This window comes from Podarcis raffonei, chromosome 8 (assembly GCF_027172205.1).
Source record: "Podarcis raffonei isolate rPodRaf1 chromosome 8, rPodRaf1.pri, whole genome shotgun sequence".
NCBI lineage: Eukaryota > Metazoa > Chordata > Lepidosauria > Squamata > Lacertidae > Podarcis > Podarcis raffonei.
This window is the reverse complement of record NC_070609.1, coordinates 36,477,863-36,505,702: the sequence shown is the minus strand read 5'-3', so window position 1 is coordinate 36,505,702 and position 27,840 is coordinate 36,477,863. Positions and strand designations below refer to the sequence as shown.

The 27,840-nt window shown below is 48.1% G+C and overlaps 1 protein-coding gene across 3 annotated transcripts in view; it reads right to left on the bottom strand.

Moving 5' to 3' along the window:
* Positions 1-4,180: 4,180 nt before the first annotated feature.
* Positions 4,181-27,840, bottom strand: part of WDR59 (WD repeat domain 59) — a 43,826-nt gene continuing 20,166 nt past the window's right edge. For all 3 annotated transcript variants that reach the window (XM_053399260.1, XM_053399261.1, XM_053399262.1), the window contains 15 exons: positions 27,023-27,155; positions 25,677-25,801; positions 24,390-24,554; positions 24,058-24,153; positions 22,347-22,503; positions 20,853-20,922; positions 20,061-20,214; positions 11,450-11,586; positions 10,269-10,350; positions 9,817-9,929; positions 8,427-8,565; positions 8,256-8,328; positions 7,627-7,750; positions 6,008-6,150; positions 4,181-5,591 (listed from right to left, as the gene is read on the bottom strand). In XM_053399260.1, coding sequence (XP_053255235.1) covers positions 5,356-5,591; positions 6,008-6,150; positions 7,627-7,750; positions 8,256-8,328; positions 8,427-8,565; positions 9,817-9,929; positions 10,269-10,350; positions 11,450-11,586; positions 20,061-20,214; positions 20,853-20,922; positions 22,347-22,503; positions 24,058-24,153; positions 24,390-24,554; positions 25,677-25,801; positions 27,023-27,155 — 1,947 coding nt within the window. In that variant the 3' untranslated portion in view covers positions 4,181-5,355. The remainder of the gene's footprint in view (positions 5,592-6,007; positions 6,151-7,626; positions 7,751-8,255; positions 8,329-8,426; positions 8,566-9,816; positions 9,930-10,268; positions 10,351-11,449; positions 11,587-20,060; positions 20,215-20,852; positions 20,923-22,346; positions 22,504-24,057; positions 24,154-24,389; positions 24,555-25,676; positions 25,802-27,022; positions 27,156-27,840) is intronic.

The window sequence follows — 27,840 nt, the reverse complement described above, 5'->3', positions numbered from 1 at the left end:
CGCGCGAAAATAAAACAGCCTGCTCAGCAGAAGCCACTCACCCCTCAAGAATGCTGCTGAAATGTTTATTTAACAAGAAATTCTGCCCCTCACCCCGGCAGTAAAATGAAACACAACCGGCACAAAACGCAGCCCGCACCGCGCTCCCCTGCACAAACCCCTAGCTAAAACCTGAAGCCCCAACAGCAAAACCTGATTGGATGGGTGCACTGCGTCCTCCGAACGGCCGTGGAAATAACGAACAGGAGCCAAACGTTCTTCCTTGAGCTCCTTGCAGAACAGGCAGTCAGCAGCCGAGGGCAGGCAACGGATCACCAGAAAAAGCTCCACCAAGCTGAATAAATTCCTCTGCAGGGGGCATGCAGCAGCAGGCACGGCAAATTCCTGAGGGCAGGGAACTTGCACCGAAACACACAGAGGTCCCTGTAAAACTGTAGACGTGAAAGAGATGCTGGAAGGAAAGCACACAAACACACACACAGTGATTTTAGCTCAATTACAGCTCCGGTGTTAAACTGCAGCAGCTGGAATGGAGCGCAAAGGGGAAACCCCCAGAAGGAGAAAAGCCCCAAATTGGTTTCAGCTCCAAAACTAGAGATAACAACTCCTGAAAATCAAGCAGTTTAGAAATCAAGCAACACCAGCAGCGAATGCTGGAAATTCTCTGTAAAAGAAAGGGAGCTTTTTCTGTGAAGCTACAGCATATTGAACGAGGTGCCCTGCCGCTAAGAACAAATGCAAGAAAGAAGCAAGGAAGGAACGCTCCAGGCAAGGCAGATAAGATCTTGGACAAACAGGAACAGCTGATATGCGGGAAACAAAGTGGGGGCGAGCGAAACCTGGCCCTAAATAGGGCAGGCCATGCCCCCCCAGCCGGCCAGCTGATTGGCTGGCTGGGGGGGCAGACCCGACCGGGATTCCCCTGCTCTCGCAGGGGCTGGGACCAGCCCCCACTCACGTGGGGTGGCCGTGAAGCCCACAACCCCACCTCCTGGGCAGGCCGGAATTGGCTTTAGTACAAACTGGCAATGAGAGACTTGGAGATCATGCTGAACAGGGAGTCCCCAGGCCACTTTGCTCAGGCAGAGGCAAACACAAAGGCCTGTGTGTACTGTATGCTAAAGAGAGAAAGAAAAGCAGGGTTCTGCAACTTATTCCAAACTAGGCAAATTTCACACATAAAGACTGGTTGTTTTCAGTCATTTTATTCTGAAGTCTGCCTGTCCCCTTCTCTTGCACTTGGGTGTGAGAGATTCCACAGGGCACAATTTCAAATATGTCTCCACAGACATAAGGGAGAGGAAAAATGTATGCTTAATATGAGGGTCAAACTAGATGTGACTTTCAGAACTTTCTTGAACAACATGCTCATGACTAACCACATCAGCTGCAAGTGTCCTGGTCTGGTTTAGCTGTTACTGGTGTTGTAACACTGGTACCCCGCCCCACATAGCACCCTGTTTTCAACATTGCTTGGAGGCTACTATGCTGTGGCCAGCTGCCCTGAGGCACAAGGACAGGCTGCTTACACCTACAATTTCATTATGAATTGCAATGCAGTCAAATGGAATCCAGTTCAGCATTTGCCAAGCCATCCACCAGATGTTTTAGACTGCAACTCCCTTCAGCCCTGAACAACATACTGATGGGAATTGCAGTTCAAAACACCTGGAGGGCACTGGCTTGGCAAAGGCTTGGCCAGATACACACTCAGTGACTTGACAGAGCAAAAGAGCCACAGAGGGAATGAAAAGGCCAAGCAACCTCCTCAACCTCTAAGCATCAGGAAGAGGGATGTCATGGGATGGGGATGGAAGCAGCAACTGCACTCAACGAGCTCACAACTAGCTGATGGTCTGCACCAGCACACGGGAAGGGAGAGGAGCCATGGCAACTGGTTATGGATATATAGACATGAAGCAAGCCCAAGAATAAGCCACCAACCACTTTGTAGCAACCGCTGGGATATTTGCACAATCAGCAGGGTGTGGGGCTATGAAATCCTTCCACCCTCTGGTGACTCGTGTACACTTCCCTTTAGCAGCGCATTAGATGGATGAAGCCTCAGCTGATATGTCCAGGGGGCATATCATGATATGTCCCTTTGGATGAGGCCTTGAAACATGAGGCCCAGCACAGGCAGCACAAATGCCTCCACAGAATGTCCTGCGAGGTTCAAGAAACCAGAGGCCTTCCTTTTGGGCATAGTTGGCCAACGGGTGCCAAAGAAAGATAGAACATTTTTTATGTATGCAACAACAGCAGCAAGAATACTCCTTGCCAAGTATTGGAAGACACAAGATCTACCCACCGTGGAGGAATGGCAGATGCAAGTGATTGACTACATGGAGATGGCTGAAATGACTGGCAGAATCCGTGACCAGGGAGAAGAACTGATGGAACAGGATTGGAAAAAGTTTAAGGACTATCTACAAAAACACTGCAAAATGTTTGAGTGTTAATATGATGTGGGAAGTGAAGGTAACAGGGTTTGTGGGATTTGGTTAAATGTGAATGAAAAGAAGAATGTTAAAAAGGAGTAGGGGTTAAGAACAGAATAATATTATGTCACAGTATATAAGATGAGGATTGGGCTAAAACAATGAAAAATTGGGACATAATAATTAGAAGAATATAAATCCAAGTATGGATTAAATAAGGGTTTGAATTTGCTGAATTTGACTGGAATAAAGAGGAACACAAAAAAGGGGGATGTGAGGAGGTCAAGACAGAGGGGTATGGAATTTTGTAAATGTAAGAAAGTAGATTTTTCTTTTTTCTCTGTTTTTCTTTTTTTGCTATATATTTTTGTTTCTTTGGTGTTTCTGTTTTTTATGTGAGCTTTATTCATGGTAATGTTCTATTTGAAATGATGAAATTTTTGATTTGCAAAACCTCAATAAACATTTATTTAAAAAAAAAAAAGAATGTCCTGCGAGGTTCAGTATCTGGTACCACCAACAGCGCAGCCCCCTACATGAGGACAGCCAAGAGAGAGCACTACATGCAGCCAAACTAGAGTCAGCACTTAAGGGAGGAGGGGGAGAGGGACACACTGCAAGAGCTCAGCCCAGGGGAAGACTAAGCCACACAAATAATACAAATGAGGTTAAAAAGGCTAACACCAAACTCTGAGTTTCTATACCGAACCCATTTTTAGGCTCCCGCCTGAGGTGATGCCAAATCACAGGAAATATACTTTTCCACACACAAAAATAGTAACTTGTCAGTTTGGGAGCAGGGTCGGACACGCACAGATCCAGCCTGCAAATTACTCAAAGCCAAACCATAGCTTCACACACGAACACAGGATCATATGGCCTTTGCTCCTCCTCTGGTCCTGCTGCTGCAAGCTGCTTTGGCTTTGCATGTACCGGTTATCTGAAAACAGGCATCATGATTTGTCTTTTCTATACCATGGGTAGGCAAACTAAGGCCTGGGGGCCGGATGCGGCCCAATCGCCTTCTCAATCCGGCCCGTGGACGGTCCGGGAATCAGTGTGTTTTAACATGAGTAGAATGTGTCCTTTTATTTAAAATGCATCTCTGGGTTATTTGTGGGGCATAGGGATTTGTTCATTTCCCCCAAAAAAAATATATTCTGGCCCCCCACAAGGTCTGAGGGACAGTGGACCGCCCCCCTGCTGAAAAAGTTTGAGGACCCCTGCTAGACAAACCATGACCTGTAAACCTAGGAACAAACCTTGCTTAGTTTGTCTGGAGACAAAACCACAAGCTCAGGTTCAAATGACGAAGAAAGCCAAACTGTGGCTTAACTTACAGCGGGACTGGAGGAGCAAAGGAGCTGGCAGGCTCATGTGTTCATGCTAAGTGGTGGTTTGGCTTCATGTTTTGTGTGAATTGAGCCATGCATAGGAATGTAAAAGGCAGAGAGCACCTGTAAACTGAAACTGGCTGTTATTAGTTCTTGTCTAAAAGCCTTCCACAATCTTGGTTAAGCTGCCATGATGATGTCACAGGCACCTAGCAAGAACATCAGGCCTGCCATGGGCATGTTGCCCTCCGCAGCCTAATTTACAATACTTTTTTAGCATAATGCCATGCATTTGGCAGCTCAATAATAAAGGCAACACAGAGAAATCCACCACAAAGCAGAAATATGAGCATTCACTGAGTGCAAGACGACGACTTACAAGCAGTGATGACAGAGCAAGACAGCTTTATAAAATGTTCTCATTTTATTACAGAATATACACAAATACACTTCCTGAACTACAAGGCTGGAAAAGAACCATGTAGGCAGTGTCCATGCACTAAGTTGGCTCAGCTAGCCTGACGGTCAAAGCCCCAGACAGCAGACAGAAGAACTCCACTCAGGCTCCCATTTCCATCCGCCAAGGAATCTGGGCACCTGCTGGCCAGAGGGGAGCCTCTTTCTTTGCCCTTCCCTTTGGGCCGGAATGCATTTTGGCAAGAAAAAATACTGATCTTTGAGTCCTGAAATCACTGCTGCAAAGTCGGTGGCTGGTGCTGCTCCTTGCAGCTGTTCTTAGACCCTCTTGGCCTTACAGAATCCACCACCAGAATTGGCAGGCCATTGACTCCCGTCCTGCAATGGGTGGCAGGTCCTCAAGGAGTGCAAGAGGCGCAGCCAAGCAAAAAGGTCACTGAGGTAGGCCCAGAAGTAACAGCCTTTTATAAAACGAAAAGGAGGGGAAAGGGAGCGAATCAAACAGGCTATCCATCTCTGGAAATGAAGCCATGCCCAATTCTCAGATAGAGAAAGAGAAGAAACCCAGTTGAGAGCTTTCTGTTCTATGCTCACAGAAATGATTACGCTGCACTCCGTGCACAAGGGACTCTTCAGCCAACGCAGCCTCTTTGTGCATCTTCCCCCTTGTATGTATACGAAGCTCTTTCTCTCTCTGCTAACTTTGATACTTCTGTTTGTGTAGTACAGGGAGCTTCATGAGGGCAAGGAATGGTAGTTCAGGGGGAAATGGATCACAACACAGTTCCTGGTGTGCTGCAAATTTCTCAAGTATCCAGCAAATGCATTTGATTTGTTCCTCATCTCCAGACTGACTGCGAGGCCTGTAATCCCTCCATCCCTCTCCAATGATTGTCTTTTGCAAATAACAGGCGCTTTCCCTGCACTTTAGGGAAGATACTCAGCTGAAACAGGAAGCCCTCCAGGAGCTTATGGGATGCTCATGGACCACAAGCCATCCCACCCAAACGTCTGCTGGCAGAGTGCTGCATCAACCCATCAGCAACTAAGACAACTGGCAACCCCTCCTGAAAGCAACATGGGAAGACAACAGCCTCTCTACTTCCCAAGAGTGGCCCAACAGAGACCACGTGTGGACAAATTCAGGCTCCAACGATGCTTGGTCAGAAAGTGCTCTCCAGCAAGCAGTGGCACCCACAGCCTGTGGGACACACTTCCTGAGTGCGGAACCACTCCATCATGTGGCTGGTGTGTCCTCCATGCCCGCAAGTCAGGCAGAAGTTGGAAGAGCCTCGGACTGCCACGTGGCATATGGCACACTGGAACGCAAAGCCCTTGCAGAGGGCACACTGAACGCCACGCACTTCGCTGCGGCAGTGGCTGCAGTAGACTCCAAACTCTGCAAGGAGAAAAAGAAAGGAGAAGCAGTGGAGAAGTTATTGGTGGGGCTCTTGCAAGCAAGGCTGCACCTGCAGGGAAAAGGCTGGCATATCAGAAAGCTAGGATCTGGACGCCATCATGTTACTAACACCACCACCGTGGGCTCTTTGGTTTTGCCTTCTTTTCTTTCTGCCAGAGGGCATCTCAACAGAAGAAGCTTAAAAAAAACCCTCCGGCAAATATCCCATTAGCCAAAGTAGAAAGACTCTCTGCTCCCATGGATCAATTTTGTAGGAGGCAGAGAGGAAAGAAAGAGGCCTGTACTACACAGTCCAAGGACAATTTCTGTGGGAAGGAAACCCAGGACCTTCTTGTACGCACAGCATCTACTTTCCCACTGAGTTCTATATTTCCTCCATCCAGGTTTCCACTCACCAATCCCCTTGTGCGGGTCAGGGGGGCAAGAGACAAACTTGAGAACTTCCGCCCGTTTCTCTCGCAGGCCCCAGCGGTAAAGGATTTCTCCATAGCACTTCTTAAAGTCATCAAACTGCTGGGTGTTGGCTGGGTCCAGAAGCCTGGAGAAAGATCACAGAGTCCTCATCTCCACATACAATGAAGCCAAAGGGCACCTAAGCGCCTTTGTCCCAGGCTAGCAAAGGCTGGCATTTACTCACAGTAACTGCATGATACCGCCTCTGCATTTCTCTTCCCTTTGTGCCCGCCCTCCAAATAAAATTCAGATTGTGTGTTCTTAGGGGCAGGGACCTATCTGATTTTGTTTTGTGTTTATGTAGATTTTTCTGTACATTCCAAGTTACCTAGATGGGCTTTGCTTCACGCTGCTTTTTATTCTTCTCAGTTTTGTATGATTGTAGTACGCAGTATTATCGTAGTACAGTGGAACCTAGGTTTTCGAACATAAAACATTCTGGAAGACAGTTCAACTTCCAAAACATTCAAAAACCAAGGATCAAAGGGTAGTCGACAAAATCAATTGAGAAAGTGGGGAAAGCGCCTCAGAAGCCGTTCAACTTCCGAGGCACGTTCAAAAACGGAAGCAATTACTTCTGGGTTTTCAGCGTTCTGGTTCTGAATTGTTCAGCTTCCGAGACGCTCGAAAGCTGAGGTTCTACTGTATGTGCCTCTGAAGGTCAAACAGCTAAGAAAAGTGGCACAGGTTCTAGCACTTTCACAAAGAATAAAACTTTCTAAAGTTGGGAGGAAGAGACGGAGGAGAATGATTGAGCACGCATGTCCGTGTAAAGTAGAGAGGAACTTTTATCTTGGCAATAGTTTGCAGAAATATAAAATTGTACAGCTGAATAATGTAATAGACACAGTATTCAAGGAGCACAGTGCTGGCCACCAGCTGTATCAGTGTGAAGGAGGTGAGCACCAAGGCTTTTCCTCCTCAGGTTGGCAAGATCCCTCCAAAGAGAAAACTCTGCACAAACACCTCAGCATTTAAAACAGCCTTTCCCAAGCTCATGGGCGTAGCCAGGGGGAGGCAGGGAGGCAGCTCCCCCCCCCCCACTCAATCAAAATCTGAGGTTCTGCTTCCCTAACAAAAGCCTGTCCCCCCCCCAAAAAAAAACCAATCTTGGCTACACCCATGCCCAAGTTCATGCTCTCCAAGTGCTGCCTGGGGTGCAGCTTGAGGAAGGATAACTTGAAACTTGAATAATACTGTTTGTGGGAGATTGGCATGGAAGATTTAAAAAGAAATGAAAACATGAGGACCTCAAAAGTAAATGTGTGTGTTGATATTCCAGCTCCCTGGCAGACCAAAATGACCTGCTGGCTCAGCTGCACTCCCCAGTTAAACCAAGAGCTAGCCTGGAGTTGCAAAGGTTCCCCACTTCCCACCCCTGCCTCAGCCCAACTGCACTCTAGGAGGGAACAGGAAATGTTCAAAAAAATGGGAATGCAGAGCTAATGGGAATGCAGTTGATTTGAAGCTCAGTTCACCTCCCTTGTGGCATCACATTCAACCAAGGACACCAGAAAGTTTTCTGCCACCCTCCCTCCCACGCCTGTTCACCCTTCTGTACCTTTTGTTCTTGTCATGCTGATCCTTCTCCCGATCCCGGTGGTCAGCGAATGCCAAGTTCCCAAAGCGGAAGTCGTCAGGTGAAGACTCGCCCCAGGCTGGTATGTGGTCCAATTCTTTGCTGGCTACAGGAGGTCAAAGGGTGGATAGAAGACCTTACAAGATGGTGGCAGCTCACAGAGGGCTGTGCTGGTGGTGATGGGAGTTTTGGACTAGGACCTAGGAGACCAGGGTTCGATCCCCATGCAGCCAAGAAGCTCACTAGGTCGCTTTGGGCCAGTCACTGCCTCTCATTGTGAATTAAGGCCAAGTCGCCCAAGAGCTGGGCTTGGGTAGCCAATGGAAAGTGCTTTGCACAATTGTGTTCAATTGCCCTTTTGCAAGCAGATTTGCCAAGTGCAATGCGACAACCCAAATTTAGTTTTGATTTTAAAATCCCACTTGTAATGCAATCTGGGTTCTCAAAGTGGCTCACAATTATTAAGTCCCCAAAGCACAAAGGAAAAGACCCAGATATAAAAACCTAAGCTTTCTTTTAATTATCTGAACAGAGAGGGCTGGGAGGTGATCTTCCAAGATGCCAAAATCTCTTCCTACTGGATATTTCAGAACTGACAGCAGTGCACTCACCTATGTTCCAGCTGCTGGTGCTGAGTCCAGGATCTGACATGCTGGAACAGGAGCCAGAGGAGGTAAAGCTGGGCTGTTGGGAGAGAGACAAGAGGGAAGTTGCATCACCGGAAGAACCGACCTTGACTGGTCCTTTTGGGGAAAGCAGTCAGAGGCAGAGTCTACCCGTACATATCGGCTGTGGCTGGAGGAGCGTTGAGGAAAGAATCCCACAGGAATCAGGGCTCCCTGTGGCCTGGACTGGGCTTCAAAGACGCTGCACAGCATGGCCAGAGTCTGCACGTCATGGAGCCGGCAATAGTGGGCCACCCTAGGAAGGGGAGGGAAAGAGAAGACTGGGTAGACCAACAGCCACTCACGCACACAAGGCTCAAAGCAGAGATGGGGGCCACCTGCCCCCAAAGAAAAAATAATTCAGATTTGGCAACCCAACGTCTTAGAGGAAAATATCAAGTAGATATAAACCATTATTTGCTTTGCCCTCAACAAAACCAAAGAGGAGGCAAAAAAGTGCTCCAAAGCAGAATTCCTGTTTAGCATTACCACCAGCAGGTTTGGGGATTTCACATTCTTCATACTTCCCAATGTTTCTTGGGTTTTTCTTTGTAGCAAAAAAGGGGTCTTCACTTGTTTTTGCTTTCATTTGCAAAGGAAAAGGTGAGAGAACCAGGATGCTGAATTTTTGTGCCTGATTTCAGATTCACTTTGCAAAGTATACAAAGCTTGGACTAAAACAAAGACCAAAACCCCCACAAACACTGCCTGGCTGAGAGACACACCTTTTTTCCCTCAAGTCTCTATGGTTTTATAGGTCACCATATTTGCAAAAGAAGATGGGCTGGGGAGCATTGGGGAACATAAGCACCATCCAATGAGATCCTTGATGATCTACAATTTGAAAAGGAACACACTGGTGCTTCAGCAATAACAAAAAGCTAAGTAATTTTTTTGTGAGTGTGTATTTTTAATTGAGAACAAAATATGACTGACAAGGGATACCACAGATGAAGGGATTGGGAACATGTGGCCCTCCCAAAGTGGTTGCACCACAACTCCCATCAGCCCCAGCCAGCATGGCCAATGATCACGGGTGATGGGAACTGGAGTCTCCCTGCATCTGGCAGACCACAGATTCCCCACCCAGCTGTGACAGAGGATAATGAAGTGTTGCATGGCATAGCAAAATAACTTTCTCTCCCTCCCTCTGTCATAATAGGAGAACCGAGAGACATCCAACGGAACCAATTGCAAAAATATTCAGGGCAGACCAATAGGATTTATTTACACCACAACATAATACTTATGGGATTATCTGCCCACAGCACATGTTAGCTAGGGCTGAGGGAGCTGCAGCCAAAGCAGATATTCCTGATCACCTCAATGATCCCCAAACTGGGAGTGCAGAAACTGTTGACACCCACTACTATAGGTGACCAACCACTCAACACCCAAGAGGCACCCAGAAAAAAATAGGAAGAAAATAAAAGGCACTGTTTTGTTTAAGCCTTTGGGTCCTCGCCTCTTCCCCACCCTCCCCCCAATTCTTATTCCAGCTGCTTACAGAGAATCCAGGAGCTGGCGGCCGAATGGATGCTGGGCCCAGGGGGTCTCCAAGTCTGGGTCGGAGTTTGGGCCAAGGCAGAGATCAGTTGCTACTGTGGCCAGTGACCAGACCTGGAAAAGAAGGAGCAGCTGATGGGCACACACACACATAGATGCCCATGCTGTGCAGCCCACAAAGCAAGCAGTAACACTGTAGGGAAGAGGTTGAAGGTTGCCTGCTGAAATCCATAGCTCCATGTTGCGTGGATGGTGTAATTCCACCTATGGAAGAGAGGGGGCCACTAGAACAGGGATGGAGGAAAGAAGAAGACAAGTAGCTGAGGAACAAAGAAGAGAGTAAAAAGCTCAGGCTGGACCATTGGCCCACTCTCTGCTGCTCCCTAAGTCAAGATGCTCCCCAGACAATATTGCGAAGCGATGGGAGATGCCTCGCTGGGCTAGCAAAAGTACCTGCAAGAGATCCTTGCGTCCCACAGTCAGGGCAGAGGCAGCGTTCTTCTGACAGGTCTCCTGGATGTCAGTCACGTTCAGTCTGAAGGACAAGAATAGCAGGTGATGCACAAGTGGGGGAGACATCACTCTCAAAGGCTTGGCCTGATTCTCCATATTTCATGTAAAGCAGGAGTGGGGAACCCTTTCCGGTCAGAGAATTGCATTCCCTCACAGGCAATCTTACTGGAATTGAAGGCTGGTGGTGGGTAAGGCCAGAGACAAAGATGGGCAGAGCAATGGGTAGAGCTTTTACCTGTGTGCTGTAGTCTATATTCCAGCCATGCAAAAGACAGAGGCTTCTGAAGCCCACCACCACCACCCAGCAAGCAAGCAAGAGGCATTTTAACAATTCAAAGACAGGTTACAACCAGACAAAAACACTGGAGGCCAGCTCTGCAGCTTCCCTTCCTCTTCTGTTGAGACCGTGGGGGTGGGGGGATGACTGCTGGCAGACAACTTGGGCAGTGGCTAGTTACTGAATCTCCCTTCTTTTCTGCCCAGGACAGGTGGAGACACAGCACTCAAGGCACCTCAGCCCCCTGTTGCCATTTCCTAGCTTGGAAACACAGCAGGGCGCAAAGCAGTCACTAGGCTCTAAGATCTCTCTGCCAGAGTGACAGAGAAAGAAAGGCCAGAAGCTGCATACAAGGCTGCCTCCCCCCTCCCCACCCCACCCTGAGCTATACAGTAGTATAGCTAGAAAGCTGGAAGGAGTGAACTCCAGTGCACTGTCTCCAGAACACAGCATTCCTTGAATGAAAGACTGAGCTCTGGAAGTAGGTTCAGGGTTCCTGCTTTCCCCCTTCCAGGAAGAGAAGGCCCAACAGCCTGAATCACAGCTCTTTAAGGCTAAAAGAGAGAATGTGGATTTGCCTGGTCAGCTGGGGGCAACCAAGCTCACCAAAGACAACCAGGCAAGTGGCTATTTGCACTCCCGCAAAAGGCAGGGGGTGGGGGTGGAGGAAGGAATTCAGGATTGTAGGGACAGACTTTCTGTCCTGATAGGGTGAAGGCCTGCAACAGAAAGTGCAAAATAGGAAACAAGGATCACAGGCTGAGTTCTTAACCTGTCCCCCAGAACAGTACCCAAGACTGAATTGCTACACAGAGTTTTTTGCACATGTGGCCCAGCTACTCACATGTACATCTCCCCTAGTAATTTGTGGACAGGAAGCAGGCAAGAGACATCCTGAATGATCACTTTCCCGGCAGCTTTGATGGGCCGGTTGGCAGCATCCGTCCCCTCTCGCTTGCTGCTCTTCCATCTCCTGGATTTCTGCAGTAGACAGAGCAGCATTTTAGAAGCAGTGATGAGGGAGAGAGACTGCAGACTGAGGGCAGGCAGGGAAGCTTTGGGAGGAGAACATTCAGCCCACGGCCCTGGAAGCTCTGCCTTAGGACCAACCAAGCAAACAGGAGCAGCTAATACACAGGGAGACTCGATCAAAGGCAGTCAAGACAGCAGCAAGAACAGAAGGAAGGAAGGTCTGTTGAGTTCAGTGGGCAAAGCCTAGAGAAGAGGCAGCTAAAGCAGGAAGCTGCCTTATGGAGAGTCAGGCTCTTCATTGATCTGGCTAATGTGACCGGGCAGAAGCTCTCCTGGGTTTCCTCCAGCCCTACCAGGAGATGCTAGGGATTGAATCTGGGACCTTTTGCAGGCTAAGCAGATGCTGTACCACAGAAGTAACAAGCTAATCCTTGCATAACCTTGGTGGAAAAGGAATAGTCCCAGCCACCAAGCTGACTGTAGAAGTTATGTTCCATGTGGCATATGGAGAGTGAAAGTAAGAAAGATTTGAAAAAGGAGACCTTCCTAGAATCCAAGTGGTTGTGGTCCATGAGCAGGCAGGGTGTGCTGGTGCATGGCCAGCCTGGCACGAAAGCAGCCTTTGCCAATCTGGTGCCCTTCAGAAATACAGCTCCCAACACAGCTGTGCTTCATGAGAGCTGGAGTCCAAATCAGCTTGAGTGAATGAGCTTGGCAGAGGCCACACAGCAGGAAACGCTGTACCAGGAGGACAGGCAACGTTCACTTTTCAAAACAAGAGCATGGGCCGCAAGCAAACTAGTCGTGCCCTGTGCTTACAGCCACGAAGACTGGCTCTAGCCCACGGTTTCACTCATTCCTTTGGCCACGTTTTACCATTTAGTTCTTAGATTTGCTTCTAGCTGCCTACTGGGTGAAGGGGAAGGGAGACACATGCAGAGTCGGGAAAGATGGAAGCCATGAGGTGCCAGCAGCCATGCAGGTCATTGGGCTTTCACTGCATCCACAAGAGCTGGAGGCTTCTCTGGGTCACCGAGTCTCATGTACACCAGTTTATATGCATCAATGATGCCAAAGCAACTGGTAACTAATCTGCAAGATGTTATTAATAAATGCCTTGTAGGGGTATGCATGGATCCCATTCCCAATCCAAGATCATTCTCAGAAGGACTTTGGCTGAAAAGGCCCAGGTAAGGCTGATCAAGCTGTGCTTACTGCATGTGATCAAGCCATTAACATCCAAGGTGGTGACTTGGTGCATCTCTCACAGAATAAAACGACACATGACCTCTACCTAATAGTGGGAATTCCTGCCTTCCACCCCTCCTCCCGTGCAAGTCCCTGTTGCAGATGCAATAAAATGTGCATGTACACAAAAGCGCAATTCCCTTGAAGTTCCCCTATTTGCACGAATCATTAACATCCAAAGCTGTTTGCCAGAGCAAAAAAGAATTTATAGGGGGGAAATGTGTAGGGAGGGAGGAGGGTGGGTGGGTGCACAGAGGAATGCACAAAGTCAGTTATGCTTCATGTACCTCTCGCCAGCTATTTAAAAAGTGCTCAATATCTGATCAGAAGTGAGTTAGAAGAACATGTGGGATTTGAAGCCTGAAGGAGAAACCACAACCCAGAGAAAGCGAACACTCAAGAGACAAACACTGCACTGGCACAGTGACACATCTGCAGAGGAAGCTTCCCACCCTGAGCGGCCAGAGGCCCAGGGGGCTCTATGATTTCAGAGGGGGAAAGTCATGCAGTGTCATACTGGTGCCTCGTGGAGGGCAGGGAGATTTTTAAACACCCACAAGAAGTCCTTTCTCATGCAGACTATACAGCCTGCAATTCCACACATTCACTTTGGAGACAAAAATCGAGGATTAGTACAAACTGGCAATGAGAGACTTGGAGATCATGCTGAACAGGGAGTCCCCCAGGCCACTTTGTTCAGGCAGAGGCAAACACAAAGGCCTGTGTGTACTCTATGCTAAAGAGAGAAAGAAAAGCAGGGTTCTGCAACTTATTCCAAACTAGGCAAATTTCACACATAAAGACTGGTTGTTTTCAGTCATTTTATTCTGAAGTCTGCCTGTCCCCTTCTCTTGCACTTGGGTGTGAGAGATTCCACAGGGCACAATTTCAAATATGTCTCCACAGACATAAGGGAGAGGAAAAATGTATGCTTAATATGAGGGTCAAACTAGATGTGACTTTCAGAACTTTCTTGAACAACATGCTCATGACTAAACACATCAGCTGCAAGTGTCCTGGTCTGGTTTAGCTGTTATTGGTGTTGTAACACTGGTACCCTGCCCCCACATAGCACCCTGTTTTCAACATTGCTTGGAGGCTACTATGCTGTGGCCAGCTGCCCTGAGGCACAAGGACAGGCTGCTTACACCTACAATTTCATTATGAATTGCAATGCAGTCAAATGGAATCCAGTTCAGCATTTGCCAAGCCATCCACCAGGCGTTTTAGACTGCAACTCCCTTCAGCCCTGAACAACATACTGATGGGAATTGCAGTTCAAAACACCTGGAGGGCACTGGCTTGGCAAAGGCTTGGCCAGATACACACTCAGTGACTTGACAGAGCAAAAGAGCCACAGAGGGAATGAAAAGGCCAAGCAACCTCCTCAACTTCTAAGCATCAGGAAGAGGGATGTCATGGGATGGGGATGGAAGCGGCAACTGCACTCAACGAGCTCACAACTAGCTGATGGTCTGCACCAGCACACGGGAAGGGAGAGGAGCCATGGCAACTGGTTATGGATATATAGACATGAAGCAAGCCCAAGAATAAGCCACCAACCACTTTGTAGCAACCGCTGGGATATTTGCACAATCAGCAGGGTGTGGGGCTATGAAATCCTTCCACCCTCTGGTGACTCGTGTACACTTCCCTTTAGCAGCGCATTAGATGGATGAAGCCTCAGCTGATATGTCCAGGGGGCAAGAATTCAAAAGCAACTTTTCACTAAGAATCTGCACTGCATCCATGTTATGTCAAATAATGTTAGCTCACCCCTAAATCAAACTGGTCTGCGACGGGAGGGCAGAGTCAGTTAAAGAGACTGAGGTCCCACAATACTCTGCTTTCTCCATCCCAGTATCCAAAGCAAAGCCCTGATCACCTACGGTCAGCAAACAAGAGACACAAGACACAGCAATCAATCAGGATGGCTGGTTGGTTATCGCATTCTGGCTACTAGGAATACAGATATCAATTGCCCTGATCTGCTGCTTAGAAGTTGCGTGTGCGCACGCATGCACGCAATTTTTTTTTTGTTTTCTTCTCCCTCAGCACAAGGCAATGGAGCTTTATGACTCCACCATTGCCATGCAAATAACTTAGCAGCATCACTGATTAGGAGTTCTCATCACTTCTTAAAAATAAGGTGCAACAACATCTAGAGGGCCAAAGGCTCCCCATCACTGGTGCAGATGAAGATATAGACCTCAAAGAGGCACTACTATCCCTTGAATCATGCTAACCTTGTACTATGAATGTGCTCTGGATGCATGAAATGTGTGTTTGGGGAAGGGGGTGGGATACCACACTGCTTCCCTTAAAGCCCCCCACCCCGGGGCTGATATGAAAAGGTAGCCCTCACACGTGCTTATCTCTACCACCATCAGCCTGAGAACAAGACAGTCTCAGCTGAACTGGCCCTGGGCAAGAAAAGACTCTCCTCCTGCCAGGTCTCTGCTACCACCACCAAAGCCCATTGCCTGATGTGGAAGGAGAGACTGGTAAGGGGATCCATTCCTTTTTAAAAAATATAATTTTATTAAGACTTTTCAGCATACAATAAAAACAGAAACAAAACAAAGAAAGAAGCAAGCTGACAGAGAGATAAGAATAATAACAGAGTGTACGTGTGTGTGTAAAAGTGACTTCAAACTATCCATCTTTCAGTTGTGTCGACAAAAATTTCTAATAATCCAGTGTTCAATCCAGAGTAACGTCCAGTTATTCCTCCCTCTACTAGCTGATGTTTTCCTGATATTAAATCCCGGCACCGCAGGTTCATTCCTTTTCCTTCCCATCCAAGAATTCCAAAAGAGTTTGTAGAGTTATTATAAGTAAGCCTCCAGTCCAATCTCACAACTTTACCTCCAGACTTTAAAAAGACATTCAGTCCTTATTCTTTATATAATAAGACAATATTCATAATTGATTAAAAATTATGTCCCTCAATGTCTTTGCTGCCCAGGCCTGCCAACTCTATGGGGCTGAGGCCTCCACAGCTCCCCACCTCAATGTCTGCTGGAATGGGACTCAGCCCCCTCCCCACAGGAGGCCTGGTGGGATGTCACCCCCCAATGTTGGTTGCAACTCAGCTGCTGCCACCTTGCTTAGAGGATGGCACTAGCAGCATAGACTTGGGAAGGCAAAATACTTGCTTTGACTTGATGGGTCTACTGGCGAGTCTAACTGCTGACTCAGCCTTATGCTACACTTGTGTGTATTATCAGGACTTGCTAACAAATTATGTAGACATTAATTCACAGCCCCTAAAGATGTATCCATATCTTCCAATTCCATTTGGCCATGGGCTTCCATCTTTGTCATTTAGAAAAAAGTTGATTTCCCACTTCCTGTATTTCCATCCTTTTTTCAAAAGTATTGCAGGAGCCATTGCCACTTTCCCCCCTCAGATGATTTCAAATTGTACACAGAGTCCTCCTTCCATGAATTCCATCTCCTTCTTCAACATCATAGCTCCAGCATTACATTGTTCCACTCCTTCCAGCACTGATACTACTGCAAGAGGCTTAGTGGCTTTTCCCCCCAAAGGAGGACCCATTCCTCACACATGATGGCAATGGTGCCTTGGATGAAGGACTTCATAGTGAGGTGGGGTGGGGGTTCTGGAAAGAACACCCCCTCCTCAGACTTACTTACCCTACAGCTCTTCACCCCAACCACTGTTGCACAGGGGGAAAGCATATTTCAGGCACAGGCAAGCTGAATGAAATGCTCTGTAGAAATTATGTAAATTAGGCAAGCTCACCTATTTTGCAGAGTTTGCTCTCCCAAGGAGGGGCAGGGATCTAGAGGGCACCCAAGCCCCATCCTCAGAGGACCAAAGATCTGAACAGCCACATGGATTGCAATCCACATGGATTGCACCAAACAGATTGCACCACACGGATTGCACCACACGGATTGCACCAGGAATTTCCAATGAATCTTTCACAAAACTTTTATAGCAATGAAGAGCAACCATAACAACTGGCATTCCTATTAATGCTGTGGTTGGTTCAGAGGGCTTCACGTATGCAAGCATAATTGTTGCAACCACCCCGAAAGGTAGGTCAGTATTGTTATTATCCTTGTCTTGCAGATGTGAAGCAGACACCAAGAGGCTGGCCACAGACTTGCCTAAGGCTTTCCTAGTGAGTTCATGGCACAAACAAGATCTGAACCAGGGGATTGCTTGGCCTCTTAAACGCCCTTAACAGCCCTGGACTTGCCAGGGCCAACATTCTTAAGAAGCTTGTTTCTACACCCTAGACCACATACTGCATGGAAAAAAGGAAGCTCCCCACCCAACATCCCTGTCAGAGAGCCTATTCATAGGCTACTCCAATCCAATGCACGAATCACAACTAAAGAATCCCTGAGAGATGTCCATCCCTCTGTTAAAAAACTTCCAATGGAGGACAGTTCACGACCTTCTGAGGTAATCCATTCCACTGTCAAACAGCTCTTACTCTCAGAAAGTTCTTCTTTATGTTGAGACAGAATCTACTTCCTTGAAATTTGAATCCACTGGTTCAGGTCCTCCCCTCTGAAGCAGCAGAAAACAAGCTCACTCCATTCTCCATGTGACAGCCCTTCAGATATTTGAAGATGGCTATAATATCACCTCTTAATCTTCTCTTCAACAGGCTAAATATCCATAACTCCCTCAACCACTCCTCATAAGGCCTGGTTTCCAGGCCCTTTATCAATTTGCTTGTCCTCCTCTACAGAAACTCCAGCTTGTCAATATCCTTCTTAAACTGTGGTGCCCAGAATTGGTTATGGGACTCCAGGTGGGGTCTGACCAAGGTAGAGTATTATCTTGCTCCAATTAGCACCAAGCATTAAAGCTATATAATCATCCTGGTTGTCCTAGAAACCACAACCGACTCTGAAGTACCACCTCACATAAGCACAGGATGCCTTCCCTCCCACTGCCCTGATTCCTCCACCCACCCAAGTCAGTTGTCCTCCCCAGCTACAGTCAGGGTTACGCAAAGCCAGGCAGGTGGCAGGTTATTCTTGGGCCCATGGGGAGCGGACAGTTAGTCAAGGGCAGCAGTAACACAGCAAACAGTACCGGGAAGTCGTTAATTGCTTGTATGGACCAACGCCGTCTGGCAGAGCAAGGCGACATCTGTGCATGAGAATGTTATGCCCAGGAGGGGAAGGAGGGAAGAAGGTGAGCCGTTGAGAGAAGGAGAAGAGGAAGAAAAGAACACAGAGCTGAGAAACTCATGAGCCAAGGGGCCTCGTGCTGCACCAAGGGCAGAGGCCAGCTGTGGACCAGTCAGAGATGTGCCATTCCAGGGCAGCCAAGGGCCTTCTTATTCTGATTCAGCACAGGAAAGATGGAAAGGTCTGCCCTCTAGAGGAGTGACACAGTGCTATCTACTCTGAGAGCCAGACCTCTCCCAAGTTGCAGACAAAAGCCTGCAATCTGCCATTGCAGGGGCTGAACCTGTGGCCCTCTACAGACAAAACATACTCATGACCACTTCCCACAAAAAACACAACAGAAGCAAGTTTCCCTAAGATGTCATATGAATCCTCGCTGGTCCTCATATCAATCCTCTATTCCAGGGATAGGGAAACCTGTGGCACTCCAGATGTTACTGGACTCCCAACTCTCCCATTAGTCCAAGCCAGCATGGCTAATGGTCAAGGGAGATGGGAGCAGAAGTCCAACCACAGCTGGAGGGGCACAGGTTCCCCACCCCTGTTCTTCCTTCACTGCGTAAAGGGAAGTGTCTCATGCAACTAGCGCTGCTGACAGTGACACTGAGGTCAGAGGCCTTGAGTCCTCTGAGTCCTATAAGACACAGAGCAGTCAAATACACAGGCAGGAAGGTCCTGCTGGCTACACCCCTCAGGTGGTTGTTTCCCTTTCCTTATCTCTTTTCCCCTGTGGCTAATTTAACCCACACAAATTCCTAGGAAATAATTAGCTGCTAAGAAAGGGAGCTCAGATGACCCCCCATCAGTGCGCAGCAAATGCAAGGCATCTAGATGTGAAGAGCCATCAACCTGTGCCAATCCCTCCACCTATCCAGGCAGCATGGATAGCTTCTGGGGTGCTGGCATTTCACACACTGCTTCCCAACAATATGCTTCCCATGATTCAGATTAAATACTCAATTACTGACCCAAGAGCACAGGAATTTCCAACAGGGAAAAGCCCTGTGCAACTCTGTTTTATTTCATCACTTTAAAACTGTCAGTTGGGCCTCCCAGTCCCTGTGCATTCCAATCCCCGAAAGGCCCCAAAATAGGCAGGACTAGATAAAGCTTCAAGAGCAAAAGACTCCTTCCAAAATGAGACCCCTGCAAACTCAGCCTTCAGGGAACCTGGGTAGCTCAAAGTGGCACATGCCACGCTGGGGAGAGGGTCTCATCAGGTTTTGTGAAGCTGCTAACTGCTGATAGCACTGGGAAAGTTGAGCCTAGTGCGACCAGCTCAAAGAGCCCCAAAGCCCTGATTCTAAGTGCATCAGCTCAGTTAAGTTTTTTTTAGCTCACTCTCAAGATCGTCATTTTAGGCCACCGTACAGTATATGATGGCGTGGGGAACTCCAAGACTGCCAAGAAGATAGTCACAGCTGTGTCCTATGGGGTTTCATTAAATAAGGGCCATTCAAGCTCTTCCAAAGTGGGCAGGAACTAGATGTGGTAAGTCTGCCCTGGGACACCTAACCAATTATCTCTGGCAAGTGGAGGTGCTCAGCACGAGCCAGTCAACAAGCCCAGCTCTCAAGTAAGCGGGCAGCAGGAGGCAATATCGTAGCCTTTGCAACCCAGGTTGGCAGATTTCCATGCTCCCTGATGGACCCCAGTGTGACCCAAGTGTAAAAAGCCTGCCCTCTTGTGCCACACAGTCAGTTGCTTGCACACAGAAATCCACAGAGCTGTGAGGCACCCCTATAGAATTCTTGCAAGGTCCACCCAAGGACCACTCAGATGCATAAAAAACCTAGCAGCTGGACAAGTCCCTAATTGCAGATAGCTGGCGTTTTCCAGTAAGTGAAGGCATAATGCTAAGAAAGGAAGAATCAAGAGCATCCCAAAGAGAGCCAGCAGAACAGCTCATCCAAGGTGTCTCCTTGGGCTTCTATTACAGGACAGGCAAATCCTGCCCTCCACCCTGCAAGAGTGCTGTTAAGGGGAGTGATCTCCAACAAGACTAAATGGCTGGAAATGAGGCAGCGAGGAAGCTCCACAGACCATACACTTACCCTCTCCTTATAGTAGAAGGAACTGATGGAGACTTGCTCCTTCTCGTTGCGTGTAGGGCTCCCACCGTACAAGCGCAGGTTGCCAGGGGTCTCTGTACGGATCTTCATGGGAGTGATGAGGCCACTATGGTAGGCTGAGAGGGCTGACAGGGATCTGAACACAAGATACACGTTCCTGAAAGCTGAGCTAACAGTCAGTCCCATGCAGCATCACAGGAAGCAGGGACTGAGGCAAAGGGCACAGCAGAAGCATAGGAAACTGTCATAAACTGAGTCAGGCCGTTGGTCTATCCCAGAGCTTGCCAAAGGTTCAGGGCCCGTGGGCACATCTGCAAACCTGAGAAACTATTATGGGAGCATGACACACACCACAACCTATGCTATACAATAGGATGTTTCTTTCAAGACTAAATTCTCAGCAGTGGAGGGGACCCTGTGGACACCTGGGAAGGCCTCCGATGGTGCATGTGTAACTGTGAGCACCATTTCGGTGACCCCTGTTCTATCTAGCACACTACAGTCTACTCTCGGCGATAATGTTTTCCTAAAGTCTCAGGCACAAATTCTTCCTGGCCCTGGTACCCGAGAGCCAAAGGGATGAACCTGGGACCTTCTATGGGCAAAGCTTATGTGTTTCTACTGAGTCATGGGTCATTCCAATAGCCAAAACTGAAACTCCACCTCCCTCATTCAGAAAAGAGGAAGAGGAGCCTGGGCATTGCCATGAGCACACCTCTTGCTGCTGAGATGGCTTCCACAACAGTCATTTCCTGCAGCTACCCACGTACTTACCGGGGGGTTGGTTCTGTAGGGGAGACTGCGCGGTGCATCGTCATGGGACGCGTGAAGTACACCAAGTACCCTGTGAAGATGAGAGATCCTGCACTGAAGAACATAGCTTCCAAAGTAAAAGTTGGTGCCACTTCTATAGTTAGAAAGGATGGTTATTTAAGTGTCTTCCCACAGGAAGGCAGCTTTAATCAGGGCTGTGTCTATTCTGGCCAAGCACACAATGCAGTACTGCAAAGCCTGGGGTCAAGGCCAGCCAAGATCTCCAATGGCCAGGGGCTTTGACCCCTTGCTGCACTTTTCCTTTCCCCCATATCTTGCAGACAGAATCAATCACACAGTTCAAGTAAAGGCATATCTGTCCAGTGGCGTAGCGTGGGGGGTGCAGGGGGGGCCGGCCGCACCGGGCGCAACATCTGGGGTTAGGGCAAATCCACGGGTTAGGGGGCGCAAATCCATGGGTTAGGGGGTGCAAATTACTTGCCTTGCCCCGGGTGCTGACAACCCACGCTACGCCACTGTATCTGTCCAACCTGCAACTTCTATACTAGATGTCAAACGCATGGCTCATATTTAGCCTAGGGACACATAGCATGCCAAGCATTGTCATGCTCCCACAACTGCCCAGAAATCAAAGGTGGGGGGTGGGGGGAGGTTGCACTCTAGTCTAGAATGCTATCAAGAATTCCTGCCCACAGCTGACAAATGGGTGGGGAATTTGCTCCCTAAGCACAGAAGTCTGAATACCATTGCTCTAATTTGGGCTTTGTTCAGGGTTAGTTTCTTAAGCTGATACCACTTTGCTAAAGATTAGGCAATTCTACCCATTTTCTGCTTATCTTTTCAAGAAAGAACTGTTTTATAAGAATGCAGGTTTTACTCAGCAAATCTGAGGGGCAAATTCGTTAAGGGCTTAAAATTGGTGTTTGGTAGGATGCAACTCCTTTGGCCAGTGTAGCACCCAAGCCTTCCCTACTCCCTGACAAAATCATAAATCTTATTCTGTCTCAAACAGGTTTTCTTTTTTAAAAAAATACATAGAAATTTGCTCCCTTGCTATATACATAGATTAGTAAATAAACTGGAGGAAAGGGAACCTAATCCTGTAACTGGAAACCTAGAATATGCACTCAAAGTATTTTTATTTTATTTTTTTTGCAAAGCTGCCAATTCTATTCCACTCCTGGAAACTAAGATTTTAAGACAAAGATTTCTAGATGCCCAGAATCATGTCAATTTGCTTGTAGGGTTGTCCGCAAACCGCGTAAATTGGCTCCCTCATTTTGAGGGCAGGTTTTCTGATGCTGCAGCGACAGCACTGTAGCAACAGCTTCCTGCGCAGGCAAAGGAAAAGGGGGTGAGGGCACAGTGATGTACCCTTGCCACACTCACTCACACCCTTCTCCTCTTGGTGGAAAGCTCTGATAAGATCCGAGCTGGGAGCCCTGACCATTTCCCTGCCCTTCTCTAGCTTCACATGCTTAAGAGTCTACCAACCTGCCCCACAAAACCTGGCTCCAGAGGTGCGTGGAAATGGGATGTTGGAATCCTGATAGGAGCCGTAAGCATTCGAGACCCTGGGGAATGTTGGCAAGGGCGGCGTGACGGAGTTTGGGAGTGCATAGGGGTTGCTGGAGGAGCTGTCCTCCTGGTTCTGAAACAGAAAACAGATTAAGAGTTGCATGCATGGAGCCCATCATCTTGACAACTGGGCTTTCATACTGAAACACCAACATGCCAATATGTCAAGGAGGGGGCATAGCTCTAAGGTAGAGCGCATGCGTTGCAGGCAGGCAGTCCCAGGTTCTATCTCTGGCAACCCCAGTTAAAGCTATCCCGGAAAGCTCTTTTTGTCTGACGCTCCAGAGGGCTGCTGCCAATCACAGGAAGCAAAATGGGGATGGATGGACACAGCATGAGCTGGGATCAGGCACTTTCCTACATTACTGTGCAGGCCTGCAGGGTCAGCCAGGTCCCCTTTTAAACTTTCCCAGTTTGCCATGTTTAAAGCGAAGGCACATGGGAGTAGCATTACTACTCTACCTAAGGATAGTAGATTTATCAGGCAGAATTGAAAACAACCAATTAGACAAAACAGACTTTCAGCCAGTGTTGAGTTCATATATATATTTGTTATACTATCCTGTTGTTTAACTGCAACATTATGTATCACTGTTATGTTATGTAACATTATGTATCACTGTTCTTATCACTGTTCATATACATGTTCTTAAGAGTTCTATACAGTACCATTTTCATATTTTGGGTCTTTTTGTCTTGCATGCACTGTTATCTAAGGACCCTTATCGTTGTGTATTTTTAACTGCAAGGTACAGCAGGGCTGCTATTCCCCCTGGCCTGCAATCACGCTACTCATGTGGGAATTGAGTGTCTTGTCACCACACACAGAAACTCAACGCTAGTCAGCTTTCTGCTTTTAAAAGGAAAAAGCATAGAGCCAATGGAGAGGTGTCTCTTAGGACTGGAAGGCAGCAGAATGAACCCAGATACATCATTTGTTGTTGCCATTTTCTATTGTGGTCCGTAAGGAGACTCTCTTCCTGAATCAGAAAGCATTTGCCACAGTGGTAGAAAAACAAGGCCAAAGAAGAACACTTTGTGGCCAACCAGGGCTTAGTTCTTAAGGCTTAAGGGCACTTCTAGATGGGGATTTCAAAGCGCTTCCAAATCCCACAGCAGAGGTGCACAGAAGTGCTGTTCCTGGTAGCCCAGTCCTCAGTCTGCCGCAGAGCATGCAACTTGCATGACTGGTGTCTGGTTTACAGAAAGGAGAAGAGGGCAGTGGAATATGCCCCCTTTGGGTTTGAGGAACATTTCCTGTCAGTGGCACAAAATGTTTTGCAAAGCAGGAATCAGAACATTCATAAGATGAGAAACCTGCTACCCAGCCTCGGCAGCAACCCACATGCCAGTGACAAGGGCCAGCCAGCTTGAGAATCAGAAACCCTCTCTGCAGATAGGCCAATTTTGGCATCTCTGCCCAATGTGGTTTCTGTGCTTCTGCTTTAGCAATACAATGCTAAAAACTGAAAGCATGGAAAGCTACTATGGACAAGTTTTTAAATCTGTTGTAAACCACTCTGGATTTGTAAAGAATAAAGGGGTACTAGGAGGTTTTTTCCAAACAAAGGTCAAGGAGCCTAGGGCAAAATGAGAAGACAGGTTGGCGCTGAAAGCCATTTCCTACCACAACAGACTCCAGACAGGAGACCAACTGGCGCAGACAGGGCTCCAGGCAGCACTGATTCCGTTTCACCTTCTGCATTGAAGTGTCCTTCAGGATCTGCAAGAGACCCCCGCATACTATGTGAATGGTTTGGGTCATGAACACACACACACACACACACACACACACACCCAGCTTCTCCACACACTCAAACAATGATCAAGGCTCCAGGACTGAGGGTTCCTTGGGACAGAATTCATGGGTAGGCAGCCAATGCGGAGACCCTCCCTGTTCCCGGACGTCCACAGCCTTCTGCCACCCCACCTGCCAGAATTGCTCGCTTGCAGACCCACCTTCAGCAGCTTGGCCTTCATGGTGGAGGGGATGGTGGTCTGATTGACAAACTGGAAGGAGGGGGCAGCATTGTTGGGATACTGAGCAGGGAACATCACCAGCATCTTGACCCTGTGGTTGCTGCAGTGCACGGAGACGGTGCAGCTACGATTTACAGCATCCATCTGCCAAAGCCAATGGAGGAACAGAGGAGATGTTAGGAGAATATTTTGTTAGTGGATCCAGTTGCACTGACCTACTTCAAGGAACAGTGGAGGTCCGCAAGGGGACCAGACTCAACCTGGACCCTGCAATAATCATCATCCTCAGTGGTGGCTGGTACCCATTGGAACTGGATTCTATTGGTGGAAGGCAGGGAGACCAACAGTAGGAGACCAGAGCAAATGGTGGGCTGAGCCAAGTGGTTCTGGAATTGTCCCCATCCTCCTTTCTGCTGAGTTCTGTAAGGTCAACACAGAGACTAAGGAGGAAGTTGACAGCCAGTACTATCATCTAGACCAGTTGTAAGAAAGAAGTTGGCTGGGGGGCTGACTGGCTGTGGGAGACCGAGCTTGGTGGGGCAATGCCCTATTCACCCTAATAAACCAGCCTCTCTTGATCATCACTATTGTTATTATCATAGAAGTTTCCAAGTTACATTTCTTTTTGTTGTAAACTGCTGCTGCTATTGTTGTTGCTACGCTTAAAGTACGTACTTAGCAAATAATTTAAGTGAAGTTCTTGCCTGAAGGCTCAATCTTTGTTTTAACAAACGTATCTTCTTCCTTAGACTTCAAAAACAGATTTTGTATACTGCTTAAAGCAATTTTGGAAAAATAAATGAACTGTATTTTATAATGAAACAAGCAAATTCACCACCAGAGCAGTCTAAAAGCAGATGGGGCTCAAGGTGAGGATGGCTGAAAACAATGTTACAGATCTACTCTGGGCAGACTCACTAAACTCAGGAGGCCTCAATGAGTCATGACCATTAATATCAATGGGTCTATTCTAAGTAAAAACACTGGATGCAACTCAGTATTTGGGCTGGCTGCTTCCACATTCTCTCCCCCCTCCCCTGCTTTCTGCTTAAGCGATACTCCAGAAAGTGAGGGCATCATGGATGCAACCCTGCCAGGGATGTCTCTGCAAACCATTCCCTTGGCCTGTCAAGGAGAGAGTCATGGCCCAAGAAAGACAGCCTGCCAGAAGAGGGCAAACAATCCCCATCCAGCAGAGTATTGCGAATTCTACCCTCTCAAGCAACAGCACACCCAACAGGAGGACATGGCTCCTCCCTCAACTACCTCCATGTTGACGTTTCGGATCTGCACATTGATCAGAGAGAATTCCTGCTGCAAGGTTTGAGGCAGCCCCAGCTGGTCCAGCTTTTTCCCCACCAGGAGACTTTTCTGGGAGTCTTCTTTCAAGGCTGTCAGGGAGAGAAGGCAGTGCTGAGGATCTGTGCCCTCCTCCTCCCATCCACAGTCAGAGAAAGTGGAGAGAGGTGGGGCAACAAGCTGAAAGTGCCAGGCATTTGGGAGTGATCAGGAGAGAATTAGAGTGGAATTGGACAGGGGCAGACAGGAGGATTATTCCTTCATAGAAGTCTAATGGACTCTTTGAGAACTTTTCCTCCTGAGAGCAGCATTCTGTCAGGGTCTACATAACACCAGCAGTGGGTAAAAAGTGGGAAAGGGTGGAGCTAGACCCCTTTCCCTTTTTCTACCACCCCCTCTGTCCATCCCCCCTCACACTTTCTGCCACCTCTTCTCCTCTTTGCCACCTGCCTAAAATGAGTCAAGGGCTACCATTGCCAAGCCCTCTTCTAGGGTCTAAGTCCAGATATGCAACTCAGTTGCCACCTGCAAAGAGTGAGCAACTCCTGTAGGCAAGTCTTTGTAACTCAGGACAGAGCCCTTCCTGATGTTGTGGAGCCTCACCTGTGCAACTCCCACCCATTCGCCTGCTCCCTTTTATGCTATTCAAACACCCACTGAAGACTCTGTTCACTAACAAGTGCCCCTTCCCTCCCCCCCACCAGAGCATGTTGTGTAGCATCCACTGAAGACCAATGGCTTAATTGCTTTCAGCAACTTATGTACCATCTCTGCTTGTTCAGCACAGATCTGTTGCTGGTAATTTTCTCTGTAGACATACTGCCTTTGAATCCATGGTGGTGGCTGGTGCCCACTGTGGCTGTCAGGGTGGAGGGCAAGGCAGCTACTGAGAGATAGAGCCAGGGTTAGCAGGGTTGACCCTGTGACAGGGCCTTTTCAGTAATGGCTCGCCAGCTGTGGAGTGCCCTCCCTAGCTAGGTGCACCTGTCCCCAACATTATTAATTTTCAGGAGGAATTAGAAAGCATGGCTGAAGACCACTGTTCCTAGCAACCTTGAGATCACTGGATGCAAGAATATTTTTAACTAACTACTTTTAGATGTTCTTAATTGTAATTGTTTTTGGAGTGTCTTAACTGTTTTAGAATGCTATTGCTTCCATTTTTGTTTTTAAATTCAATTTATGAATTAATAATAGTAATACTGGGAGGGAATGGGACATGGTTGAGGGAGGCATCCTCAGAGCGACATGCAAAACAAGGCACAGAAGAGTCTGCCAGCTCCACGAACCACCCAGGCACCCCCTCGCCTCACCTTCCTCTTCTCCATGGTTGGCATTTTGCTGGGGCTCAGTCTCTTGGGAAGGCAGGGCCTTGTCTGGCTCTGGCAGGAGAGAAATCCCATCGATGAGCTCCTCCACCCCTTCCAGGAGGTCATTGGAGCACAGCTGGAACAAGAAGCAGCAAATGCAGCAAAGCAGAAACAGAGCAGGCCATGGATGCGGCACAGCAAACATGGTGCAACTGGAAAACATGCCCACCCAAGTTCCAAGTTGGCTAGGATTTCTGCGCCATCTCTGTCTAGAGACCTCACTGGCTTCACGCTGCTTGTTCCAAGCTCCCACACAACCCTCGCCCCGGTTCATATAACCTCCACACCAGCTTTCCCCCGTAAGCTCCAATATGCTCCCTCTCCTGGCAGCATTTCAACATTCTCACAAGAGTCAAGAGACCTCACCTGCATTATTGCTTTCTTGCAACCATCCCAAAGGGATCACCACCCACACTTTGGGAAACCCTGAGCCTTGCTTGCTTATAGGTTTATCATCTGTAAAGGTGGACAAAACTGTACAGCTTCCCTGTTGGCACACCTTGCATGCCCCCTTCCTGTTGGGGGCAAGGGGAGCTTACACTGCAGTTTGAGGAATGCTGGCTTAGAGGAAAGAAGATACAAAGACACAGTTATGTGTTTCACAACTGCTGAACCACCACCGCCTCCACCACCAAAAGAAGGCAGGCAGCTCTTGACCAGGGCCCCAAAGGGAAGGAGAAAAGGCCCAGGTTTTGGTGAGGCAGCTGTAGGCTAGATTGAGGGAATGCTTCCTGACTCTAAGAGCAGTGGGATGAAGACGT